We start from the raw sequence: 22071 nt of genomic DNA, 5'->3' as shown, positions 1-22071 counted from the left end.
AAAGCGCCTAAGAAGGAGAAGCATAAGTCATGTCACTTGTAACCCTAATTATCAATGTTTCATAAAGGATGAACTCAGCCCCCAAGTTTTTCCCCAGTCTCATTAAGAATTTAAATTGGCGTATGTGTTTTTTACTCCTCAGATATCTTTCTTAAACACACTGACTTAGCTAGGATGCAGTTTACAAACTAGAAGGTGAAATACACCATTATGGTCAAAACTGTATGTTGCATTGTCTGATCACAGAATTTCTCATGAATATCTTGGAGAATGGTACTTAATCCACATGTTACAAGTATAACCACCACCACTTTGCCTGAGTCATATCGGTGCACAATTAAGTGATGACTTGGGTGTCTCCATCTTGAAAGTTAATATGCAATTAAAAGCTTTATAAAGACCATGTATCATTTTCCCCATAGTCGGTTGACATCTGAAATATAAACCTTTCCTGTCATGTACGCAGTGCTCGCACAACCTCAAGTTTATGTTGCTGTCAATCCGAAAGAAACACGTTAATGTTGGATTATTTACCTTAGAATATCCCCAGGTGTCAGACTGGATCTGAAAAGTTTTCGCTCTGTGCGGCTCAGAGTCAGTCGCTGACGTCTTATGCGCTGAGATGACGTCACGTCACTGAGACTACTTAGGCGCCACCCATGCGAGCTGACGTCAGTTCTTTCTTTTTCCGCGCCAGTAAGCGCAGATCCGTTAGCGCACGTACCTAAGTCACTTTTTGACTATCTTTTTGAGACTTTTGTCTCCGTAAGTTTGAGTCTACTCTGGTGCACTTAATGATGCCTGGTTTTAAATCTTGTGGGGCCTTCCATCGCAAAATGCCGTTGACGGACCCCCACGACGTCTGTCTCTCCTGCCTAGATTGCGACCACGACTCCCTTGCCTCTATGGACTGTCTGGCCATGGCCCGAAGGCCTTGAGGGAACTGCGCCGGAAGCTGCTTGAGGTCCGGCACTCGTCCCATCGCCGTTCATGGCGCCGCAGTCGATGCCATTTGTTCTGCCTCTGCCCAGGTTCCAGGACAATTTTGTCCCTACCTGGGATTCGCATTGGAACACAGCGTCGGTTCGGCCCCTTCTGGTGCCGTTTGTTCGTCCTTGGTCCCTGCCGCTGCAGTCTGTCCCACATGCGGCGGAGGTGGAGGATGACTGGGAGTGGTCCGAGGACCCTCTTGCTCATCAGTGTGACTCTGAGCAGGACTGTCCGGACGAGTTAGAGGAGGCCGGCGGCCTTGATGTCTCCTCTGACCCGGGGTTTGCCTCTCCTCTGCCTACCATGGAGGAGGGCATTTCTTACATGATGGTCCTCCATCGGGCCGCTGAGGTCCTCATCCTTGATCTCCCTACGGCGGCCCTAAAAATTAATTTCCTCACTGAGGTGCTCCAGACGGCGTCCACTACGTCGGAGCCCCTGCTGCCATTTAATGACGCCCTCACGGACGTCTTACTGGGCACTTAGTTGCGGCCAGCCACAGGGGCCCCTGTGGGTAAGAACGTTGCCAGGCATCATCACCCGGCGCCAGGAGATCCTGCCTTTCTGACCACTTATCCTACGCCTGAGAGCCTGGTCATCCAAGCTTCGAAGTCCCAGAGTGCCTTTCACACGCCTCTGCCGGATAAGGACTCTAAGAAGCTGGAGCAGTTCAGCAAGCAGTTGTTCTCTTCAGCCAGCTTAGGGCTGCGGTCGGTGAACACCGCATGCCTATTGAGCCATTATTCCCACGACGTGTGGGATACCGCTGCACAGGTGTTGCCTCGGTGTCCTGAAGAGACCCAAGCTGTGCTGTCTCAAGCTGTTGCCGAGGGTAAAGATGCGGCTAAGTTTGCCATTCGGTGTTGTTTGGACACCGCGGACTCACTAGGTAGAGCAATTTCTACGACTGTGGCGCTTCGTCGCCACGCCTGGCTGAGATCTACCGGGTTCTCGCCAGATGTCCAGAGCTCACTCATGGACAGGCCCTTTGATGGCACTCGCCTGTTTGGCGATAAAGCCGACAGTGTGCTGGAGCGTTTTAAGGACTCACAGGCCACGGCCAAGTCCTTAGGTCTTTCCACCAAAAGCCCAGCCATTCCTGGTTTTCGTTCCTTTCGTGGCCACGGAAGGGGTGCCCAGGCACGTTCCTTCAGCAATATAAACAACAGAGGCCTCATCTTAATTACACCTAATCCTAACAGGAATGACAATGCAATGGTTTTCGATAACCTTCTCAATTCCCTTGAGTGTGATTACTTGCACTACTCTGATTTGTCACAGTGTATCAATACCTACTTTTAAAACAACTATCCAGGCTAGGTTCCACCTCCCACCAATGAAAAATTGTGAAGGGAGAGAGAGAGATTACCTCACGGTAGAAACACCAAAGGGGTTGTTGACTGGTACTCGCCAGCTTACCCACTTATCATCAGCCACTCTCTCTCTTTGTGTGGAGAAAAAAGAAAGAAAAGTGTATGCTCTCCTTTTAAAGAACCATAACATAAATGTAGTGAAAAAGTGATAATAAATAAAACAACCGTGCTTACTATTCGCTATAAGTGCCCATTGAACCCGTGTGAGAATCAGTGAACATAATTCTCACCATTAAAAACCGGTAAGGCTTGCTGGCCAACCAATTTTATTCGAAGCTGCAAGCCTTCCCAATTAAAAATGGTTCCCATCAAACCATAATCAATTCAATGTTGCCAACATGTTTCGTTGCTACACCATCTCGCAACTTCATCAGGGATAATAGGGGTTAAAATTCTCAGTCTTCACTTAAGATTCGCCTAAAACCTGACGGTTGCGGAGCCACAGCATACCTGCAACCGTCTCCGATATGAACACCATGTCCTTTGATCACGTGTCCTCGGGACGTCTATCCAGTATCTCGCCCCCCGTGCCGCGTCTCACCGGCGTGTTTGATGCTCCGACCTTCAGCAAGTTTGTGCAGAACCAGCCTCAGCATGGACATGGATGGGGTTCTGGGAATCAGCGTGGGTGTCACTCCACCTCCGCCCCGCTGCGTCTACCTCCAAACCTTCCTAATCCGAGATTTGTGGGGCAACCCACGCTAGTGGGTTGGCAGAATCCGCCATCACCTCCCCCACTGGCACGCCATCACATCGGACAAGTGGGTGTTGCAGATCATCCGCAACAGTTACTCCCTTCCCTTTCAGTCCACCCCTCCAGCCATGCCACCTCAGTACCACCGCATGTCGAGGGAACACTTGGCACTTCTCCAGCAGGGAGTCATGGCCCTCTTGCCCAAGGGGGCCATCGAGTACGTTCCTGGGCCAGAAGTAGGGAGACGTTGTTATTCCCACTACTTTCTGGACCCTTAGAAGGACAAAGGGGGCCTGCGCCCCATCTTGGACCTCAGGAACGTCAATCGCTTCCTCCGGAAGGAGAAGTTCAAGATGTTGTCTCTGGCTCAGGTCTTGGCTGCCCTCGACCGTGGAGACTGGATGGTATCGTTGGACTTGCAGGATGCATATTTTCACATCCCTGTCGTACCGGCATTACCTGCGGTTCACGGTAGACCAAGAGCATTTTCAGTTTGCCGTGCTCCCCTTCAGCCTTACCAGCGCCCCTCGGGTGTTCACTAAAGTGATGGCGGTGGTCGCAGCTCATCTGCGCAGGTTAGGGGTGTCAGTCTTCCCCTACCTCGACAACTGTACCCTCACGTCAAAAAATCCCACTGATTCCTCCGAACTCCCCAGTTTAGCCTCATTCGGACCATTCACGGAAGAAGAAGTGGCAACCACCCTGGCAGCCACGAAAAGTGGCGCTCCCAGCGACCCAGTGCCCGTTCGGTTCACAAAAAACATCGCCCGGACTATTGTAGCTAGACTCACGGCCCTAATTAACACCTCGTTTACCCAAGGAGAAGTCCCTCAAAGCTGGAAGGAGGCCGTGGTCAAAGGTGTATTGAAGAAGCCATCACTAGACCCCACGGACTTGTCCAACTACAGACCCATCTCGCTCCTCCCCTGGATAGGGAAGGTCGCAGAGAAACTTGCAAATAAACAGCTGTCCCACTTCTTGGAGGCAAACCTTCTCTTAAAAAACTCCCAAACCGGCTTTAGACCAGGTCAGGGGACAGACACCGCCCTCCTAGCGGCCGTAGAAAAAGCGAGGGAAATCATTGACACAGGAGGATCAGTGGCAGTGGTCCTCCTGGACCTCAGCGCGGCATTCGACACTGTCAACCATCAGGTCCTAGCCCAGCGCCTAGACAACACAGGCATACAAGACAGTGCGCTCAGATGGCTTACATCCTTCCTCTTCCAACGCTCCTTCCAAGTTTGGGAAGGAGAAAGCCGCTCCCCCCGAATCCCCCTCCGGTGTGGAGTGCCACAGGGCTCTTCACTGAGCCCTACGCTTTTCAACGTGTATATGGCCCCACTGGAGGAGCTGGTCGCCCCATTCGGAGTCACGATCGTCAGCTACGCTGACGACACCCAGTTGGTGGTGACTCTCTCACACCCCAAGTTAAAACCCTCTAACCTGCGTGACTGTCTCTCCACCGTCCACCAATGGATGAGCGACTCTGACTTAAAGCTCAACGGGTCAAAAACAGAGATCCTGCTCCTCGGCCACAAAACCTTGAGTCTCCCACCTGACATCTGGCCCGCCTGTATGGGTGACCCCCCCTCCCCCAAAACAGAGGTCAAGAGTCTGGGAGTGTGGCTGGAGACAGACCTCACCTTCAGGACTCAGGCGAGGAAAACTGCCGGCATTTGCTACGGGCTTTTGAGATCATGCAGAAAGGTACTTCCCCTACTACCATTCCAGTCTCGTCTCCTGCTAATTCAAGGTCTAGTGTTAGCAAGGCTAGACTACAGCAACGCTATTTACCTCGGTGCGCCGGAAGCCACCTACCAGATCTTACAAAAAACCCAAAATGCCGCAGCCCGCCTGCTCACAAACACCCCATCAAGAACATCGGCCAAACCAGCGTTGAGAAAACTTCATTGGCTCCCCGTGAGGGAAAGAGTCGCATTCAAGGCCCTCTGCCTAGCCCACAAGACACTGCATAACGCTGGCCCCCCCATTCTGAGCACGTGGATCACCCCTTACAGACCACCGAGAGCGCTCCGGTCTGAACAGGGAAACCTTATCGTTGTCCCTAGGGTGAAGAAAGCCCGCTTTGGCGGTCGCAGATTCTCGGTAAACACGGCCAGAAAATGGAACGCTCTTCCCCCGAACCTTAGAGCGGAACCTAACCTCCTAAGATTTAGGAAGTCCCTCAAAACCCTCCTTTTTCCTTGATCTACTTGAAGTTTCCCTTGCCCCCCCCCTGTAGGAGTACGAGGTTTCAGCGCTGGGATACTCGAGGGTGACTACGCGCTCTATAAAAACCTAAAATAAATAAATAATAAATAACTGGTTGTTGAAGGCGGGCTCGCTCCAGACAGTCATCACCCACCTTCAGACTACGGCCGAACCTCCTGCATTTCCTGGGGTTCTCCATCAACGTGCCGAAGTATTACCTGAGTCCCTCTCAGAAGCTCCCCTTCATCGGAGCGGTTCTGGATTCGACGCAGTTTCGGGTTTATCCTCCCGAGCAGCGAGTCCAGGATATTCAGGCTATGATTCCAATCTTTCAGCCTCTATCCCGGGTTTCAGTCAGGATGACTCTCCGGCTCCTGGGCCTGATGGACTCCTGCATCCTACTGGTGCAACATACCAGATGGCATACGCGGGCTCTGCAGTGGGACCTGAAGTTCCAGTGGGCACAGCATCAGAGCAACCTGTCTGATCATGTCCAGATCGCGGAGGACACTGCACGACAATTGCAGTGGTGGCTCACGAATCGCGGTTGGGTCAGTGGCAGATCCCTCTCCCTTCCCCAACCGGAGCACACAGTGGTGACGGATGCGTCCCTCCTGGGACGGGGAGGCCACTTGGGAGAGGCGGAGATCATAGGCATCTGGTCTCCGGCAGAGTCCCGGCTCCATATCAACCTTTTGGAGCTTTGGGCGATCCGACTTGCACTGAAGGCATTCCTTCCCTCTGTCCGGGGAAGTGTAGTGCAGGTGTTCACGGACAACACCACTGCCATGTGGTATTGCAACAAACAGGGCGGGTGGGGTCGTGGATCCTATGTCAGGAGGCTCTGAGCCTCTGGACATGGCTGGAACATCAAGACATTACGCTGGTGGTTCAACATCTGGCAGGTTCTCTGAATTTGCTTGATGGATCACGAATGGCGTCTGAACTCTAACGTGGCGCAAGGTCTCTTTCAGCAGTGGGGAGAGCCTTGTTTAGATCTATTCGCCACCGAAGAGAACGTGCAATGTCATCAGTTCTGCGCGTTGGTATTTCCAAGGTGGCACTCGCTCTGTGATGCTTTTCGTCGCAAGTGGAGTTGCGGTCTGTTGTACGCCTTTCCGTCTATACCACTTCTGCCCAGAGTACTAAAGAAGATTCGACGCGACTGGGCCCAAGTCATCCTTGTGACTCCGTATTGGGCACGAAGTTACTGGTATCCCAAACTACTCAGCATGGCGATCGATCCCCCAATCCGACTGCCTCTTCGGGAGGATCTTCTGCCGCAGCAGCAGGTGACGGTCCTCCACCCGAACCTGTCTAGCCTCCACCTCCATGCTTGAAGATTGAGCGGCGACAGTTGACAGCTTTCGATCTTCCTCCCGAAGTCTGTGATGTCATTCTGACAGCCAGGCGTCCCTCCACTAAGATGGTATACGCCTGCAGGTGGAACAAATTTGTGGCATGGTGCACAGCAAAGACTATGGATCCCCTCTCTGCCCCTCTTTCTGAGGTCCTTCTGTTCCTTCTATCCTTGGCCCAGCAGGGCTCTGCTCTGGGCACTATCAAAGGTTATCTTTCGGCCAGCTCCGCCTTTCTACGACTTCCAGATCAGTCTTCTCTTTTTAAGTCCCCGGTTGTTAATCGCTTCCTCAAAGGCATTACACACACGTTTCCTCCTGTGTCTTTCATGATGCCTCAGTGGGACTTAAATCTTGTCTTGACTTATCTGATGTGCTCTCCCTTTGAGCCCCTTCATAATTGTCCTTTATGTCTTCACTCTAAAGACGGCTTTCCTGGTAGCTATCGCCTCTGCCAGAAGAGTGAATGAGCTCCAGGCTCTTTCTTCTAAACCTTTCCTTTCAGTTCATCCGGACAAAGTGGTTTTAAGGACCCGTCCTTTCTGTCAAAGGTTGTCACGCCCTTCCACATCGGGCAGACCATCATTTTGCCCACCTTCTTTCCTCCTCCTCATCCTTCAAAAGAGGAAGAGAGGCTCCACCGTCTGGACCCAAAACGTGCGCTCTCATTCTATCTGAAGCGCGCACAACAGTTCAGGGTGGATGATCAACTCTTTGTTGGCTACGTGGGCGCCAAGAAAGGTTGGGCTGTGCACAAACGAACCATCTCTCGGTGGGTCGCTCTGTGTATTAAAGCCTGTTACTCCTTGGCTAAAAAGGAGCCTCCTGTAGGGCTGCGTGCCAATTCTACTTGGGCGACAGCAGCCACTACTGCTCTGGGACGAGGAGTCCCTTTGCAGGATATCTGTCAGGCAGCTACATGGTCCTCGCTTCATACCTTTACCGAGCATTATTGCCTTGACAGCCAAGTCCGGAGAGACGGTTTCTTTGGCTGCTCTGTTCTCTGGGATTTTCTGGTGTGATATTCGTTTGCAGACCCACCATGGGGGTTGGTATTGCTGGGGTATCTATCCAAAGGTAAGGAATATAACACTAACGTGTTTCTTTCAGAGGAACAAGTTACTTACCTTCGGTAACAATATATCTGTAACAAACATTAGTTAGTGTTAGATTCCTTACCGCCCCACCCATCCTCCCCCTTCTGCGATAGGGTTAAGGTCATCCCTTTTAGGCCCCTAGTTTCATGCACCAGTGGTCAGTGTCTTGCATGGCTCTGCGTTCCTGGCGTGGACAGTTGTGTACAGAACTGACGTCGGCACGCATGGGTGGCGTCTATGTAGTCTCCGTGACGTCATCTCGGCGCATAGGACGCCAGCGACGGATGTGGATCTGCACGACGACGCCTACTGACGCGCAGAGGTACTGCTAGCGAAAACCTTCCGGATCCAGTGTGAGGCCTGTGGGTATTCTAAGGTAAGGAACCTAACACTTAAGTTTCTTACAGATATATCATTACCGAAGGTAAGTCACTTGTTCGATAGGCATGTGAAAATGTTGTGCTGGATCCCGCATTGACTTAAGTGAAGATTCCTTAGATTTAGCACTAAAATTACAAGAAAGTAACTTTTCTTCTTACTTTTCTGTTAAGCTTTACGTTTTTGCCTGGTTTGCATTTCTTTTATTTTGATATTCTGTGCTCTCGATGCTTATATATTTCCTGTCTGCTTCTGTCATATCTTTCCTCATAAGCCTCTATACAGCCCACCTTCCCCTGCTTTGCTATTTCTTACACCCTTTCCCTACCTTATAGGTAACAAAGCATTTATCTGACCCATAGCCAAAGTTGCAAATTACCCATGTATTTTGCCTGTTTGTAGCCAATGTTATTCTACTTGTATGTATTTTTTAATTTTTAGAATTGATTAATTTACCAACAAGTATGCCGGTAGTGCCAGTCTGGTATGTCTTCAGCTAAGAATGTAAATGTTTTTCTTTTAGAGCAAACCAATACAAGAAGAAGCTCTGACCAAGTAAATTTAAGTGACCAAAAAAAGCAGAAGAAATTTGTGTCAGAAACGGAAGAAAGTGAGGATGACAACGATAAGGGTGCTGGTAACTTGCCTGTTGTTTTGTTGACACCGATTAATACAAGTGCTAAATTGCAAGAAAGGTGTATGAAGCACAATGTGGTCTACAATAATATACAGAAAAGCAACAAGAAAATGCATGCTAACAAGAAAGAGGCTCTAGAACAAAGAAACCAAACCCGAAGACAAAAAGCCATAATAAAAGATACCAAAAGCACAAGTCGCCACAGGAAAGTGATTTCGGAAAGCACTGCTGTCTTAAGTGAAAGCACATCAATAGACTCAAGTTCTGAAGAGAATTCGAGTGATGAGGCCTATGCACCACACTCTGTCAGAAGGAAGCCCAAAGTAAATTTGACAATTGTCAGACCTAAGAAACATTATCTCAGTACAAGTGCAACTTCTGATACTGAAATTGATAACGCCTTGGCAGTTAGAAATTCAAAGGTAATGTCACCATTCCACAGTAATCGGTCTGGGAAGTATGAGCTTATCCACGACAGCAGTTCAGAAGAAAAGGTGGTGAGGAAAATTTATTCTGGGATGCAAATACGCAGCAACCCAGTGGACTCCTCATATTCTAGTGAACATAGTTTAAACAAAACCTATATCCCGAACACATGTGACAACAACCAATCAGATTCTGATGTCATTGATAGGCAGCTTGTGAGCTCTGAACGAAAACTATCGCCTTGCTCAGTAACCAGTGGCTTCACATCAACAGACAATCGCTGTATTGGAACTGATAAGTCTGTCACCGCTGACAAGGAAGAGCATCAAAGTTCTACCGGGCAATTTCCATATGTTCGTCAAGGTGAATTCTGGAGTGAAAAAGAAATTGAGAGACTACAGAGGCAAGTATAGTTCAATAATAAAACTTCATAATGTCATTGGACCAACTTTTTCAATGTAAATAAGTAATTTCATGTTCTCCTTCGTTCCACTGAAGCTACTTCATAGTGCAGGTCAAAGTGAGTGTGAGTGTGAGAATAGTCTAATATGGCCAATGGTCCTCAGTCAAATATCACATTGTATAGACAAGAGCTTTCTGTATTTTCCATACTTATTGTATATTCCCTACTTATTATGTAGTTACTTTCTTGATAGTGTACAATTACCAGCAAATTCCCTCCAGTATTTTTATAAATACCTTGGATGGTTGGGTTGGCATTTGTGAGACCATGGGTTCAACATATATTTGATAATGATAGGAAATAGCTATGACATTAATTCCAAAAACCACAGTACATAAAACAGCATCTTACTCTGCTCTGATAACAAAGGTAATGGGGACAAAATATGGTTTCATAACTCAGCATGGAAACAACATTTACAACTCAGCCATCTTCATGCAGTACCTTTACCACGCATATGCCTTTACCACACATATCTTTACCACAAAAATGTAAGTATATCGTAGGTAATTGAAACCGATATATGTATGTGTGTGTGTGTGTGTGTGTGTGTATATATATATATATATTTATTTATTTATTTCTTAAGGGTTTTGGGTGGGGAGGGGTATTAAGTGTTTTTGGAGGTTTATGGGTGAGTAAAGGTATTGGATGGTAAGGTTATTTTTAGGGTTTAGGAGTGGGTGAGGGGTTTTGGGCGGCAGGAGCAGAGTGCGTGGCCCCTGGTCCCTGCCGGTCGCGAACGGGTGCAGACGGGCTTGCCTTTGCGCGTCCGCTGCGCGTACGGGGGAAACACATTGTTTATAGGGAAAGGAGACGGGAGGGGGCGTGGCCTGTTGGTAGTGGGCGTGGCCTCTGGGGAATGGCGGCAAGAATGTTGTGGCCCGCGGCAGCGATACGATCCGCTGCGCGGGGATGCCCAGTACGTGAAGATCGAAAGTACAAGTGCCCAGGGAGAAGAGAGTGAGTGTATAAAAGCACAATATAACAAACAATTTTTAAAATTAAAATCCTAGCGTTCTCCCGGCTTCCGCCTCAGGAGATAGGTTTGCCTCTGGCTCGCGCTAGCAATCAGCGCGTTTAAATGCCTTTGGCAGGGGGGGGGGGGCGTGGCCTGTTGGTAGTGGGCGTGGCCAGTGGCATCTGGGGAATGGCAGCAAGAATGTTGTGGCCCGCGGCAGCGATACGATCCGCTGCGCGGGGATGCCCAGTACGTGAAGATCGAAAGTACAAGTGCCCAGGGAGAAGAGAGTGAGTGTATAAAAGCACAATATAACAAACAATTTTTAAAATTAAAATCCTAGCGTTCTCCCGGCTTTCGCCTCAGGAGATAGGTTTGCCTCTGGCTCGCGCTAGCAATCAGCGCGTTTAAATGCCTTCGGCGGGGGGGCGTGGCCTGTTGGTAGTGGGCGTGGCAGTGGCCTCTGGGGAATGGCGGCAAGAATGTTGTGGCCCGCGGCAGCGATACGATCCGCTGCGCGGGGATGCCCAGTACGTGAAGATCGAAAGTACAAGTGCCCAGGGAGAAGAGAGTGAGTGTATAAAAGCACAATATAACAAACAATTTTTAAAATTAAAATCCTAGCGTTCTCCCGGCTTCCGCCTCAGGAGATAGGTTTGCCTCTGGCTCGCGCTAGCAATCAGCGCGTTTAAAGGAAATAAAATTCCATTCACTTCTATGTCAAGGTCATGTTTGGAAGTTTGGGGTGGGTTAATTTTTTTTAACAATCCATCCATTATTTGCCACTCTGGCAGGCTGAAAGTGAAGTTATTGTTCTTGGACAAAACGTGGAAGAAGGGGGAAAGGGAGGCAATGTTACCCCATTCGCTGCTAGGCCTTTCCCCCTCTGTGCTAAGCCTTTTTTTGGCTATTTGGGGTAGTTCACGCTTAGGCCCCTGTAACTTTTTGACCATTTAAGGTATCCACACCAAATTTGCATCTTTCTTCCAACATCATGGGGATTTTATAGGTGCCCAGGGTTTGTTGATTCCCTTGGAGGGGACCCAGAAAGTAACCAAAATACAGCCACATTTTGTTTTTTGAGGGAGAAATTGGAAAAAAACTGCTGAAGATGAAAGCGTCTGGCTTTTTTCCTGCAAATGGTATCAATAAAGGGGTTGTGGTGCTGAAATCACCATCCTCCCAGCTTTCAGGGACATACTGACTTTTGTCAGAAAACCAAAATATTTTACACAGTTTTGGTATTTTACTGAGACATAGCCTATTTTTGCTATTATTTGTGCTTTCAACGTCCTTTTAGTTAATGGTAGAAATGGGTATGAAAGCAATAATGGATCATGGAAAGCTATACATTTAAAAAAATTGACACAATTCTGAAATCAGCAAGGGGTCATTTGTGTAGATCCGTCAAGGTTTTTTTTATAGAAACTAGCAGTTGAAAGTAGGAAAAATTGAAAATGAGTTGAAAAAAACAGCCATTTGTGCCAACATTTTCACTTGAAACTTCTTCTAAATTTGCAGATTTTTTTAAAGCAATATACCATTACATCTGCTGGACGCTACTGGTTGTGGGGATAAATAGGACATGTAGGTTCACCAAGCACCCGGCGAACCCGGAGCCAATAACTGAGCAGCGTCTTGCAATGTTTTTTGGTTTTTTTTGCAGCGTGAATCATTCTGTATTCACTATGCTGTGCATTATTCCGCAGTCTAGTGGTTGGGTCCGGAATCGTAGTATTCTTTCTCTCTTTTTTTTTTCTGTGAGCCAGGTGGGCGTCGACGTAAGACCATTTGGTGTCCTCCCGTGACGTCGGCGTGCTTCCTTCGGAAGCTCCCACCTTTGGGCGCCATCTTCAAATTCTTTTTTTTCCACCCTTGGGTCTGGATCGTCACCGAAGAGTTCTAGAGTTTTTTGGAAAGAAGAAGAGACAATCAAGCAGAAAGCGCCAAAAGTTGGAGTTTTCATCTCATGACCAGAAGCACATAGCCTGGACGACGAAGAGGGTGAGGAAGATAAAGAACTTCGACTTCCAACGGAGAATGCGCGCACAGGGGGTCCACTGAGCGCAAGATGGACAAAACACCATTCAAATTTTCCCGTAATTGCCACCACAAGTACGTGCAGAAAGACCAGCACCCGGTCTGCAACGTCTGCCTGCCAATCGACCACAAAAGCAAGGATTGCAACACCTGCTCGACATTGACCCTCAAGACCCTCGGAGTGAGAGGGAGACAGAGGAGAGCAAACTTCGCCATGCAGGGGCAAGGAGAACCTCCGTTGCTCCCGGACTTGGGCTTCTCCAGCGGAGAAGAGGACAACATCGCAGAGGGACCAGAGGGCTACACCTTCGCAGAGACCGATAAGAAGTCGACAAAGGAGGTAAGCGAGACGTCGACCCTTAAACCCAGACAGACTCTCAAAAAACGGAGCGAAATTCCTCTAAAGGAGTGCTGGTGTTGAAGCAATCGACAGCTACAGTGGCGTCCACGGACAAACAGCCCAACGGATCCTTCAAAAAGGACTCCCAGCCGGCTAAAGCTCTAGCCAAGCGTAGGTCGTCGAAGCACGGACCCGAAAAGTTGCGATTGACGCCAAAGGAAAAAGAGCTGCAGGCGACTTCGATGTCAACATCGACGACCTCGAAGAGAAGCGCCGAAACTCTCGACGCCGACAAGCAACCGAAATGGAGTAAAAGAAAAGTAGGCTCGAGGCCGAAATGGACACTATCCTCCAGAGGAAAAAGGACTTAGACGAACGGATGAGCAGATACACCATCCCTTGGAAGCCTTAGACAGTAGTCGAAATAGAAGTCGAAGAGGAGTTCGACGATGCCGAAAACTCCAGAACCAGCAGAGCAACAGGACGAAGAGGGCCTGTACTACTACGAAGGAGAAGGCGAGGATGATCGACAAACAAACAGGCTCGACATCCTCGGAGGCGCAGGGCCTGGAATGGCAGGACCTCGACGCCGAAAGCCCGGAGGAGGCCGTAGAGTCATATTCGTCGAGGCCTTCGCCGCCAGACGTCATTGGCATCTACAACATGGTCATCAAGAAGGCTGCAGCAACCTATGGGGTTAAATTAGAGGAAGAGAAACCAAAGGCTTGTTTCCTCTTGGAGACCCTGCTCCCCACTCAAATTAGGAGCCAATTCCTACCCGTGCTTCCAAGTGTACTGGACCAGGGAAAGGAAGCTTTCAAGGAGCCAGCAGCCTGCAGATCTGTCACTCCCAGAACAGAGAAAAAATACAAGCATTCCGCGAAGGATCCAGCATATATCCAGGGATCCGTACCAGCTGACTCCATTGTAGCGTCAACTGCCAGAAAGAGGGCCAACATTCCCACGAACTCTGTGCCACCTCCAGACAAAGAGTAAGAGAATAGACCTCACAGGGAGGAAAATAGAGAGGAATGCGGCAATTTACTGGCGCATTGCGAATTCCAGTGCCCTAACAGACAGACATGCGTACCAACCTTGGGATGAGGCCGGCCAGCTGCTCAAACATCTCCCAGCAGAATGCCAGCAGAAGGCAACAACATGGTCAACACCTGCCTAAAGTCGGCCCTGGATGCGGCAGACACATTCGTATGGCTGATGATGATTGGAGTGATGGGGAAATAGCATGCCTGGCTGAGAATCTCAGGTTTCAAACTGGAAGTCCAGAACAATATTCTGAACATACCCTTCAAAGGGGAACAACTGTTTGGCAAACCAGTGGACGAGAAACTGACACAGCTCAAAAATGATAATGAAACTGAAACTGCAAGGTCCAATGGGGTGTGGCCAGCTAGCCAACATGGCGGACCTGAGCTCTTAGGGCTCCGACCGACAACTTCTAATTCTCCTGCCATTTCTCCTTTAGAGGTGTTTTTACATCTGCAGCATGCGGGGATGGTGAGGGGACGCAGCGGGGAGCCTGTGAAGCACGGTGGTCCCCGATTGTGAGGTGCTGAGGAGAGGGATGCGGTCTGGCCGAGTTGCACGGCTTCGGAGGAGAAGGCGCGAAAAGTGCTCCGAGAACCAACGGCTGCCGGCGGAGCCTGAGACGGCACAGTGACACTGTCAGGGGAGCTGAAAATCTGTCCCTGTGTTGCCCCGGCGGTGTATGGCGTCCTGACGAGGCTATACAAGAGGTGTGCTGCGGAGGTGTAGTGGACATTCCCCCCTGCCTACAGCCGCTATCGGGCGCGGTGAGAGGGCCTGGGACAGGAGCCGACGCACGCAGGCGGCGGGACGCAAGTGGCGATGGCCTGATCTGCGGCCTGGGAGTCGGTGGGCTGCTGAACGCCGGAGGGAGGTGCAGTGTGGCTCCGGTTAGGAAAGTGCACCGGGTGCCCTCAGAGGAGTTGGCTGCTACTAAGACTCAAGGAGGGGGCGCTGAGGGCCGAGCCCTGTACTGCCCGGGCGCTGAGGCCTGATAAGCGCTGCGGGCCTACCCGGCTCATCACAGATCTGGAACTCTGAGGTGAGGCACGAAACTTGAGGCAGGAAGAGAGCCCGCAACAGCAAAGAGGCTCCGGGGGAGCCGTTATAATCCGCGGCTAAGAGAGGCGGACATGTGAGGCCCGGGGGGTCGATTGTGGACTGATTGCGAGCGGGGTGCTGAGGCCTGGGTGTGAAGTGGGGCCCAGGTTGGGGAAACGTGACCCAGGAGATACCGGCTAGCCCTGCGGCCTGCGGACACGACACACGTTTGCTAAGGGAGGACCAACTAGAGCTTCTGTGGGAGCTGACATACCTGGCAGACAGGGCGGCGCAGACTGTGGTGAAGCGCCCGGCCAGTGAGCGGGCCACAAGGAGAGAAGCGGGCGATTGGCGGCCCCCCCTGGCTACAGCGTAAGCGAGGCGCCGCGCTGGACCTGGAGGGATAATTGAGGCGTAGCCACCCAGACCGGGGGGACCGCAAGACTGTTGTGTTTGAAGTACTCAGGGAATGCTCGCTGGCAAGGACTGAGCCGTTGCAAGCTGGAACAGTGTGTTTTGGGCGCCATTTTGAGGGCAGTGCCATTTTAAGCAGAACTGTGGCTGAAGTGGTGTGCCCCTGACACGTGAATCGCACCAGCATAACGGAAGCCCCAGGCGGTCAGAGGTGCCATAGGTGAGCTGTGCCCGCAACCTCTGCGAACTCGCAGCAACTGTCAGGAGCGCCAAGCAGGGCCGGGCTGAGTCAGACAAGGAGGCGGGAACACAAGTGTGGTGCCCTGGGTCGGCGAAGGAGGCAGACCTTTGTGCTGCAATGAGAAGGTGCCCTACAGGCTGTAATCTCGCAGGGCTGGTGGCTAATGCAGTGTGACTGGTCCCCCGACAACAACGGCGCCTACCCCCTAGGGGGGTCCTTTCTGCTGACGGTGTTGACGACGGACCGGCACGGCTGACTCCCCTTCCGACAACAGGAAGAGACCTAAGTTCTGTGGCCTGCAGTAGATCACGCCCGCCTGAACTGCACCCCGTCTGCGGATGCCAACGGCGCAGCAGCTAGTGATGGGCCGACTGCGGAACAAGTCGCAGAATGGACAGCCGACAGCTGGCAGCCTTGACCCTTCGCTGGGGCATCAGAGTGGAAACATGGAACCCCAGACTGCGGCCCTTGCAGCCAAAATGGACACTGTGCTTGCAGCGGTGGAACGAGTCGGCACCACCTTGCAGCAAACCAAGGAGTCCCTAGAGACACGGATCGGATTTCACCCTTCTCTATGCCTATCGTCGTAAGTTAGCAGAGTCAGTGGCCTCGCACGGTCAAACACTTCAGGAGATCCAACCTGTGGTCCAGAACCGCACTACATCACTCCAAGACATGATAGACCGAGTCCACGCGCTTGAAGACCGCATAGAAGACGCGGAAGGGCGCTCTCGGCGCAACAACGTCCGCATGGTGGGCCTTCCGGAAGGTGAGGAGGACAGAAACCTGGAGCAGTACGTCGAGAACTGGTTGCGCGCCCTCCTGCCTCAGAGGGCGCTATCACAGCAGTTTGTGGTGGAAAGGGCGCACAGCACAAAAGCCCAGGCCCGGAGCTCGACCTCGCCCATTTTTCTTCAAGCTCCTTAATTATCGGGATAGAGACGTGGTGCTCCGCGCAACTAGGAAACTTGGCGACCTGACTGTGGGAAAGGGTCGGGTAATGTTCTTCCCGGATTACACGGCAACGGTGCAGAGGCTGAGAAGCACCTATATGGCAGTGAATCGTCAACTAAGAGAGCTGGAACTGCCTTACTCCCTACTGTTCCCGTCCCTCCCTAGGGTGGTCTCGAAGAAAGGTGCACGTTTCTTTGATGACCCTGCGGACATCTGGGACTGGTTAGAGGAGACGGGGTAGAGGACAGGAACGAGACCCCCAGGCCTGGAGGACAGCGGTCGGCTGGAAAGGAGGTCGAGACGGCGCAGAAGGCGGGGAGCTTATCTGGGCACGAGGCTGGGCCCAGTCCAGAGAAGATCAGGATGGAACGCCAGAAAGCTCTCGAGGCGGTGGCGACCCTTGGGACAGTGAACAGCAATGGCCGCATGGAGTCTCACACACGCAGTGACCCGGGCACCAGCGGCTCGTCATCTCCATCCACTGTGTTTTCCGAAGACTTGAACCTGCCTGTGGTGACGCCTCAGATGGCGGACCAGATCATGTGATAACGCGAGGCTATGTTGATTCTCCCCATGGCTTGCAAGCATATGTAAACTGTGCACTGTTTTATCTTTCATAGGCCCGTGCACATACTGTTGGAATGCATTGCATGTTGAAGGCGTTTTTGACATTTAGCGCGATGCCTGACCGCTGCCTTGAGACAGATTGCTGCCGAGGGGGAGGGGGGGTGGAGGGGGGGGGGACACGTTGCGCAGATACTTCCATGGCAGGCTCCTACCACTGCGGACCGCACCGGAGATCGGCTAGCACACAGCTCATTACACACCTCTTGCGAGCACAGGAGGCTTGAGACAGGGAAACAGTACAGATTAATTGTTGATATCACACACACCCCGCTAGTCGTTGCACTGGTCTAGCTCACCAATCTATGTGTTTGCCCTCTCGGGATACGCCCCATTAGTTGCATTGTTAGTGGTTACTATTTTGTTTAAGTTGCAGCACTCCGATATGCTCCCCTTGGATTACGGCCCGACCCTCCCGACATGGCCCCTTTGCCTTGTGCGGCTATGACTTACCCAGACACATGACGCACACTAACATTGTGGCTTGGAACATAAGTGGTATGCACACATCGTCGAAGCTCTACTCCATTTTTTCCTACCTGGAGTGACACTCTGTAGGTTTTGCCCTCCTGCAGGAAACTCACATGATCCTGACAGAACTTGACAAGCTTCGTAGGCGTTGGAGGGGACAAATCTATGGTACGGTCTTGTCGGCGCATGCGCGGAGAACCCTGATCTGGGTGAGGGCGGGCATCCCCTTTCTATGTGAAGAAGCAAAGGTGGATCAAGAGGGCAGGTATATCCTTGTACGGGGGAAGTTGAATGGTCATGAGGTGCTATTAGGATCATTGTATGCCCCGAACATAGACCTGCCATCCTTCCTAGCGCAGCTGTCCCAGGTCCTCCACCCTTATGTTGGGCTCCCTTGGCTGCTTGGCAGGGATTTTAATATGGTACTAGATGTTCAATTGGACAGGTGTTTTCTCCCCCTCCATGCTGCAGCGGTAGCGTCCAATGCGCAGGCGTTCAGGGACTGGCTTTGACAATGGGCGTTACAGGACCTGTGGCGAGTACTGCACCCAGACGACAGAATTTATTCTTATTACTCAGCAGTCTAAGGCTTACATGTCCGGTTGGATAGGATAGTGGGTTCCCAGTCCCTGCTCCCGCTTATTGCCCAATCCGAATATCTGGGAGGACACACTCCGATCATAATCCTCTGTGGTTTCAGGTCAGCTGGGAGGCGGATCGCCCGCTCGTCCCTATGTGGCGGCTGCAGCCTAATGCGGTAGAAGATTCAGAGTTTTGCTCGTCTCTGAGCACAGCTATCCTTGCATATTTCGATGCCAATGAAGGGACAGCAAGCAATGCCATGGTAGAATGGGATGCTCACAAAGTGCTCTGTAAGTGTAGGCTAGCACACCTTAATTATCCAAAAACTAGTATCTCTATTGCTGTTCCTCTTTGATTAGTGAGCAATCTCATGTGGGGATTGCCCAACCCCCTTGCCTGAAATTCTCTGTCGAGGCCAGGTATCACCTGGGTCTATGAGATGCTCAACCCTAGTCCCTAAGGTTTCAAAATATTCAAGGAAAATAAAACCTATAGTTGTCAATATATGAACAAAAATAATCAAAATCAATCAAAGACAATATTTCACAATGTTTCTTTTGAATGTAGCTTATGGTGCTACCGTTCTTTACTTTAAATGTTTTAACATGTTATGCCAGTGAAAACGAAATTTACATGTGCTCAATTGCACTGTCAGAATTGTGTCCGAAACAATAGACGATGAAAAATGTCAATGGTAAATCAAAACATTATTAACTTAAAAACCAATGCATTTCGGGTCTATGTCGACCCTTCTTCAGGGGTAACAAATACTAATGCTAATTTCAAATTGTTTTCACAATATTCATGATTTCTCTTTTAAGGTTCGTTGTGGCTGTTTTTTGTGAGGTCCGTTCCAAAGGCGCTACAAATAATATGCATCAAAAAGACATGTATCAGAAAACATTTAGTTTGTGGATTACTATTTACATTACAAGAAGACTATGGGGATGTTTGCACATGCGGGGGTGCCCTGTGGGTGGAGGTTGGGTGTTCACCTTATCAATGTGACCTAGACTCCCCAGTGAAAGGCAGACACAAGAATTGCCTACTCACAATGAGGCACCGAGTTCAACCAAGGAGTCAGGCTTGTTTGTCACGAACTCTCTGGTGGTTTCTTGTCCAAATCATTGTCTTTTTGATGCATATTATTTGTAGCGCCTTTGGAACGGACCTCACAAAAATTGAGCACATGTAAATTTAGTTTTCACTGGCATAACATGTTAAAACATTTAAAGTAAAGAACGGTAGCACCATAAGCTACATTCAAAAGAAACATTGTGAAATATTGTCTTTGATTGATTTTGATTATTTTTGTTTACATATTGACAACTATAGGTTATATTTTCCTTGAATATTTTGAAACCTTAGGGACTAGGGTTGAGCATCTCATAGACCAGGTGATACCTGGCCTCGACAGAGAATGCTCACAAAGTGGCCATCTGGGGGCACTGCTTGGGGACCACGTGGAACATACGCCCGATGCTCTCAGCCTCTCTGGCACGCCTAGAGGCTGAGCTCCTACTTTGAGCGGGAAGGAGAACGAGGGGGCAGGCACTCACATAAACTGGGGGACCTTCGCGCCTGACATGCGGAGCTTCTGGAGAGGTTGAGGTGTCACAACTACGCAGCGAACACGGACAGAACGCATGCCAGGGCAGACAGAGCAGGCCGTCTTCTGGCCTGATTGATAAAACAAAAGGGGCGCAGTGCCCCGATAGGAGCTCTCCGCACAACGGGTGAAGGGATGGTATACACGCAGCGCGAAATCCACCGTGCCCTAACCGACCACTACCCACAGTTATACAGGGCCCAGGGCATTGTCTCCAGACACATTTTAGAAGAATTCTTGGACTCTCTCCAACTGCCCACAGCTTCCGAGGAGCAGAAGAAAACACTCAACGCGTCTCTCACATTGGAGGAAGTTGGGGAGGCAATACAGTCCATGGCGTCCGGGAAAACCCCCGGGCCGATCGGCTTGCCCGCCGAATACTATAAAGCATATCGGGAAACCATGACGCCACTACTTCACCAGTTGTATACCGTGGCGGTGGAGGAAGGATCGCTGCCCCCTCCTATGCTGGAGGCGTTCTTGGTCTCCCTACCTAAGCTGGATAGGGACCCTACCGATTTGGGCTCATATAGGCCTCTGGTGATGCTAAACGTGGACTATACGATCTTCGCAAAGATGTTAGCGGAAAAGTTAGCGCCAGTGGTCCCCCACTGACCAAAATGGGTTTGTCCCTGTGAGATCCACGTCATTGAACCTTCGGAGGTACTTCAGGGTGGCAGATGAGGCCACGCGGGAGTGGCCCAGGGCGGGATGCCTGATTCTGGACCTGGAGAAGGCATTCGATTGCCTAGAATGGGGCTACCTATCGGCAGTGTTGGCACGCTACAGGTTAGACATGGGGTTCCTCCACATGGTCGACCTATTATACAGGAACCCCGTAGTCCGGGTGCAATTAGGCCCTTACATCTCGGTGGCGGTGGGCCGAGGCATCAGACAGGGGTGCCCTCTGTCCCCGCTGCTGTTTGTGCTAGCAATCGAGCCCCTGGCCATAGCTATACGCACAACTCTCAACGATGGTATCGCGATGGGAGACGCAGTCCATCAGGTATCGCTCTACGCTGACGACCTGCTGGTGTTCGTGAGGGATGTGGGGCACATACCCGAGCAGCTGGCCCAGCTGCTGCACACCTTTGCTGCCATCTCGGGGCTCCGAGTGAATGCGGGCAAATCCTGCCTTTATGCCTTCAGTGAAGGAACGGAGGACCCTGGATACCACCTTGGATTTACGCGAGTACAGTGGAAAGAGGGTACCTTCAGATACCTGGGTATACAGATCTATCGCCACCCAGCTGACCTGCTCGATGGGAACCTTGGGAGGGCGGTTGCAGTGCTCAGGTCACAGATACGCTTCAGGAAAACGCTCCCACTGACGACCACGGGCAGAGTGGCGCTAGCTAAAATGGTCATGCTTCCCCGCCTCCTGTACTACTTTGCCAACCTGCCGTTGTACATTCCGGCATCCTTCTTTACCATGCTTAATAGGATGCTGCGGGACTTTATATGGGGCACCTCTAGGCATAGGCTGGCGCTAGCGAAGTTGGACCTGCCAACGGACCGGGGGGCCTGGCTGCTCCTTGTTTTGAGCACTACTACCTGGCCGCGCAGTTACAATGGGTCACTCGTTGGTTGGCAGATAGAGGAAGAGACGACACAGGCACAGTAATGCCACCTTACTCACTAGAGCGTATAACCAAACTTTTCCACCCCATAGCTGCGGTTGAGCGCCCAACGCCGCTCCTCCTTAGCGGTGGCATACAAGTGCTACCGAAGGGCCTTATATCTCACTTGCAACACGGTCCACTACGCGCCGCTATACCTCTGGAGGGCTCGCCTAGTGGTGGAGGGGTGCTCATGGCCTCTATGCTCGCGGAATCGCGAGAGGCAGACATCCATACACTCTGGGACCTATTGAAGGAGGGGGAGCTCACAACATACAAGACGCTGGTAACAGAGGAGGGGCTCCCTCCCGGTAGATATCTAATGCACCGCTCATTGATAGCGAAACTGACTGCTAGGTGGGGAGATGTAACTACGGAGCCCAGGAAACATTTAACCATGCAGTATCTACATGTTATGGGGAGGGGCAGACATCTGGTTCGCTGGTTTGCGGCATCCTTAAGGGAGCACGTGGCAGTTAGTTTAGTTCCCTTTAGAGGCAAATG

At 50.9% G+C, this 22071-nt stretch overlaps 1 protein-coding gene across 4 annotated transcripts in view; it reads left to right on the top strand.

The window, feature by feature from the left end:
- The window catches only part of MIS18BP1 (MIS18 binding protein 1), a 538190-nt gene that overhangs the window by 191672 nt on the left and 324447 nt on the right, over positions 1-22071 (top strand). For all 4 annotated transcript variants that reach the window (XM_078659687.1, XM_078659685.1, XM_078659686.1 and 1 more), the window contains one exon: positions 8625-9567. In XM_078659687.1, coding sequence (XP_078515813.1) covers positions 8625-9567 — 943 coding nt within the window. The remainder of the gene's footprint in view (positions 1-8624; positions 9568-22071) is intronic.

Source organism: Lissotriton helveticus, chromosome 9 (genome assembly GCF_964261635.1).
Source record: "Lissotriton helveticus chromosome 9, aLisHel1.1, whole genome shotgun sequence".
NCBI classification, from domain to species: Eukaryota; Metazoa; Chordata; class Amphibia; order Caudata; family Salamandridae; genus Lissotriton; species Lissotriton helveticus.
The sequence above is the reverse complement of the archived record's forward strand: the minus strand, read 5'-3'. Positions and strand labels throughout refer to the sequence as shown.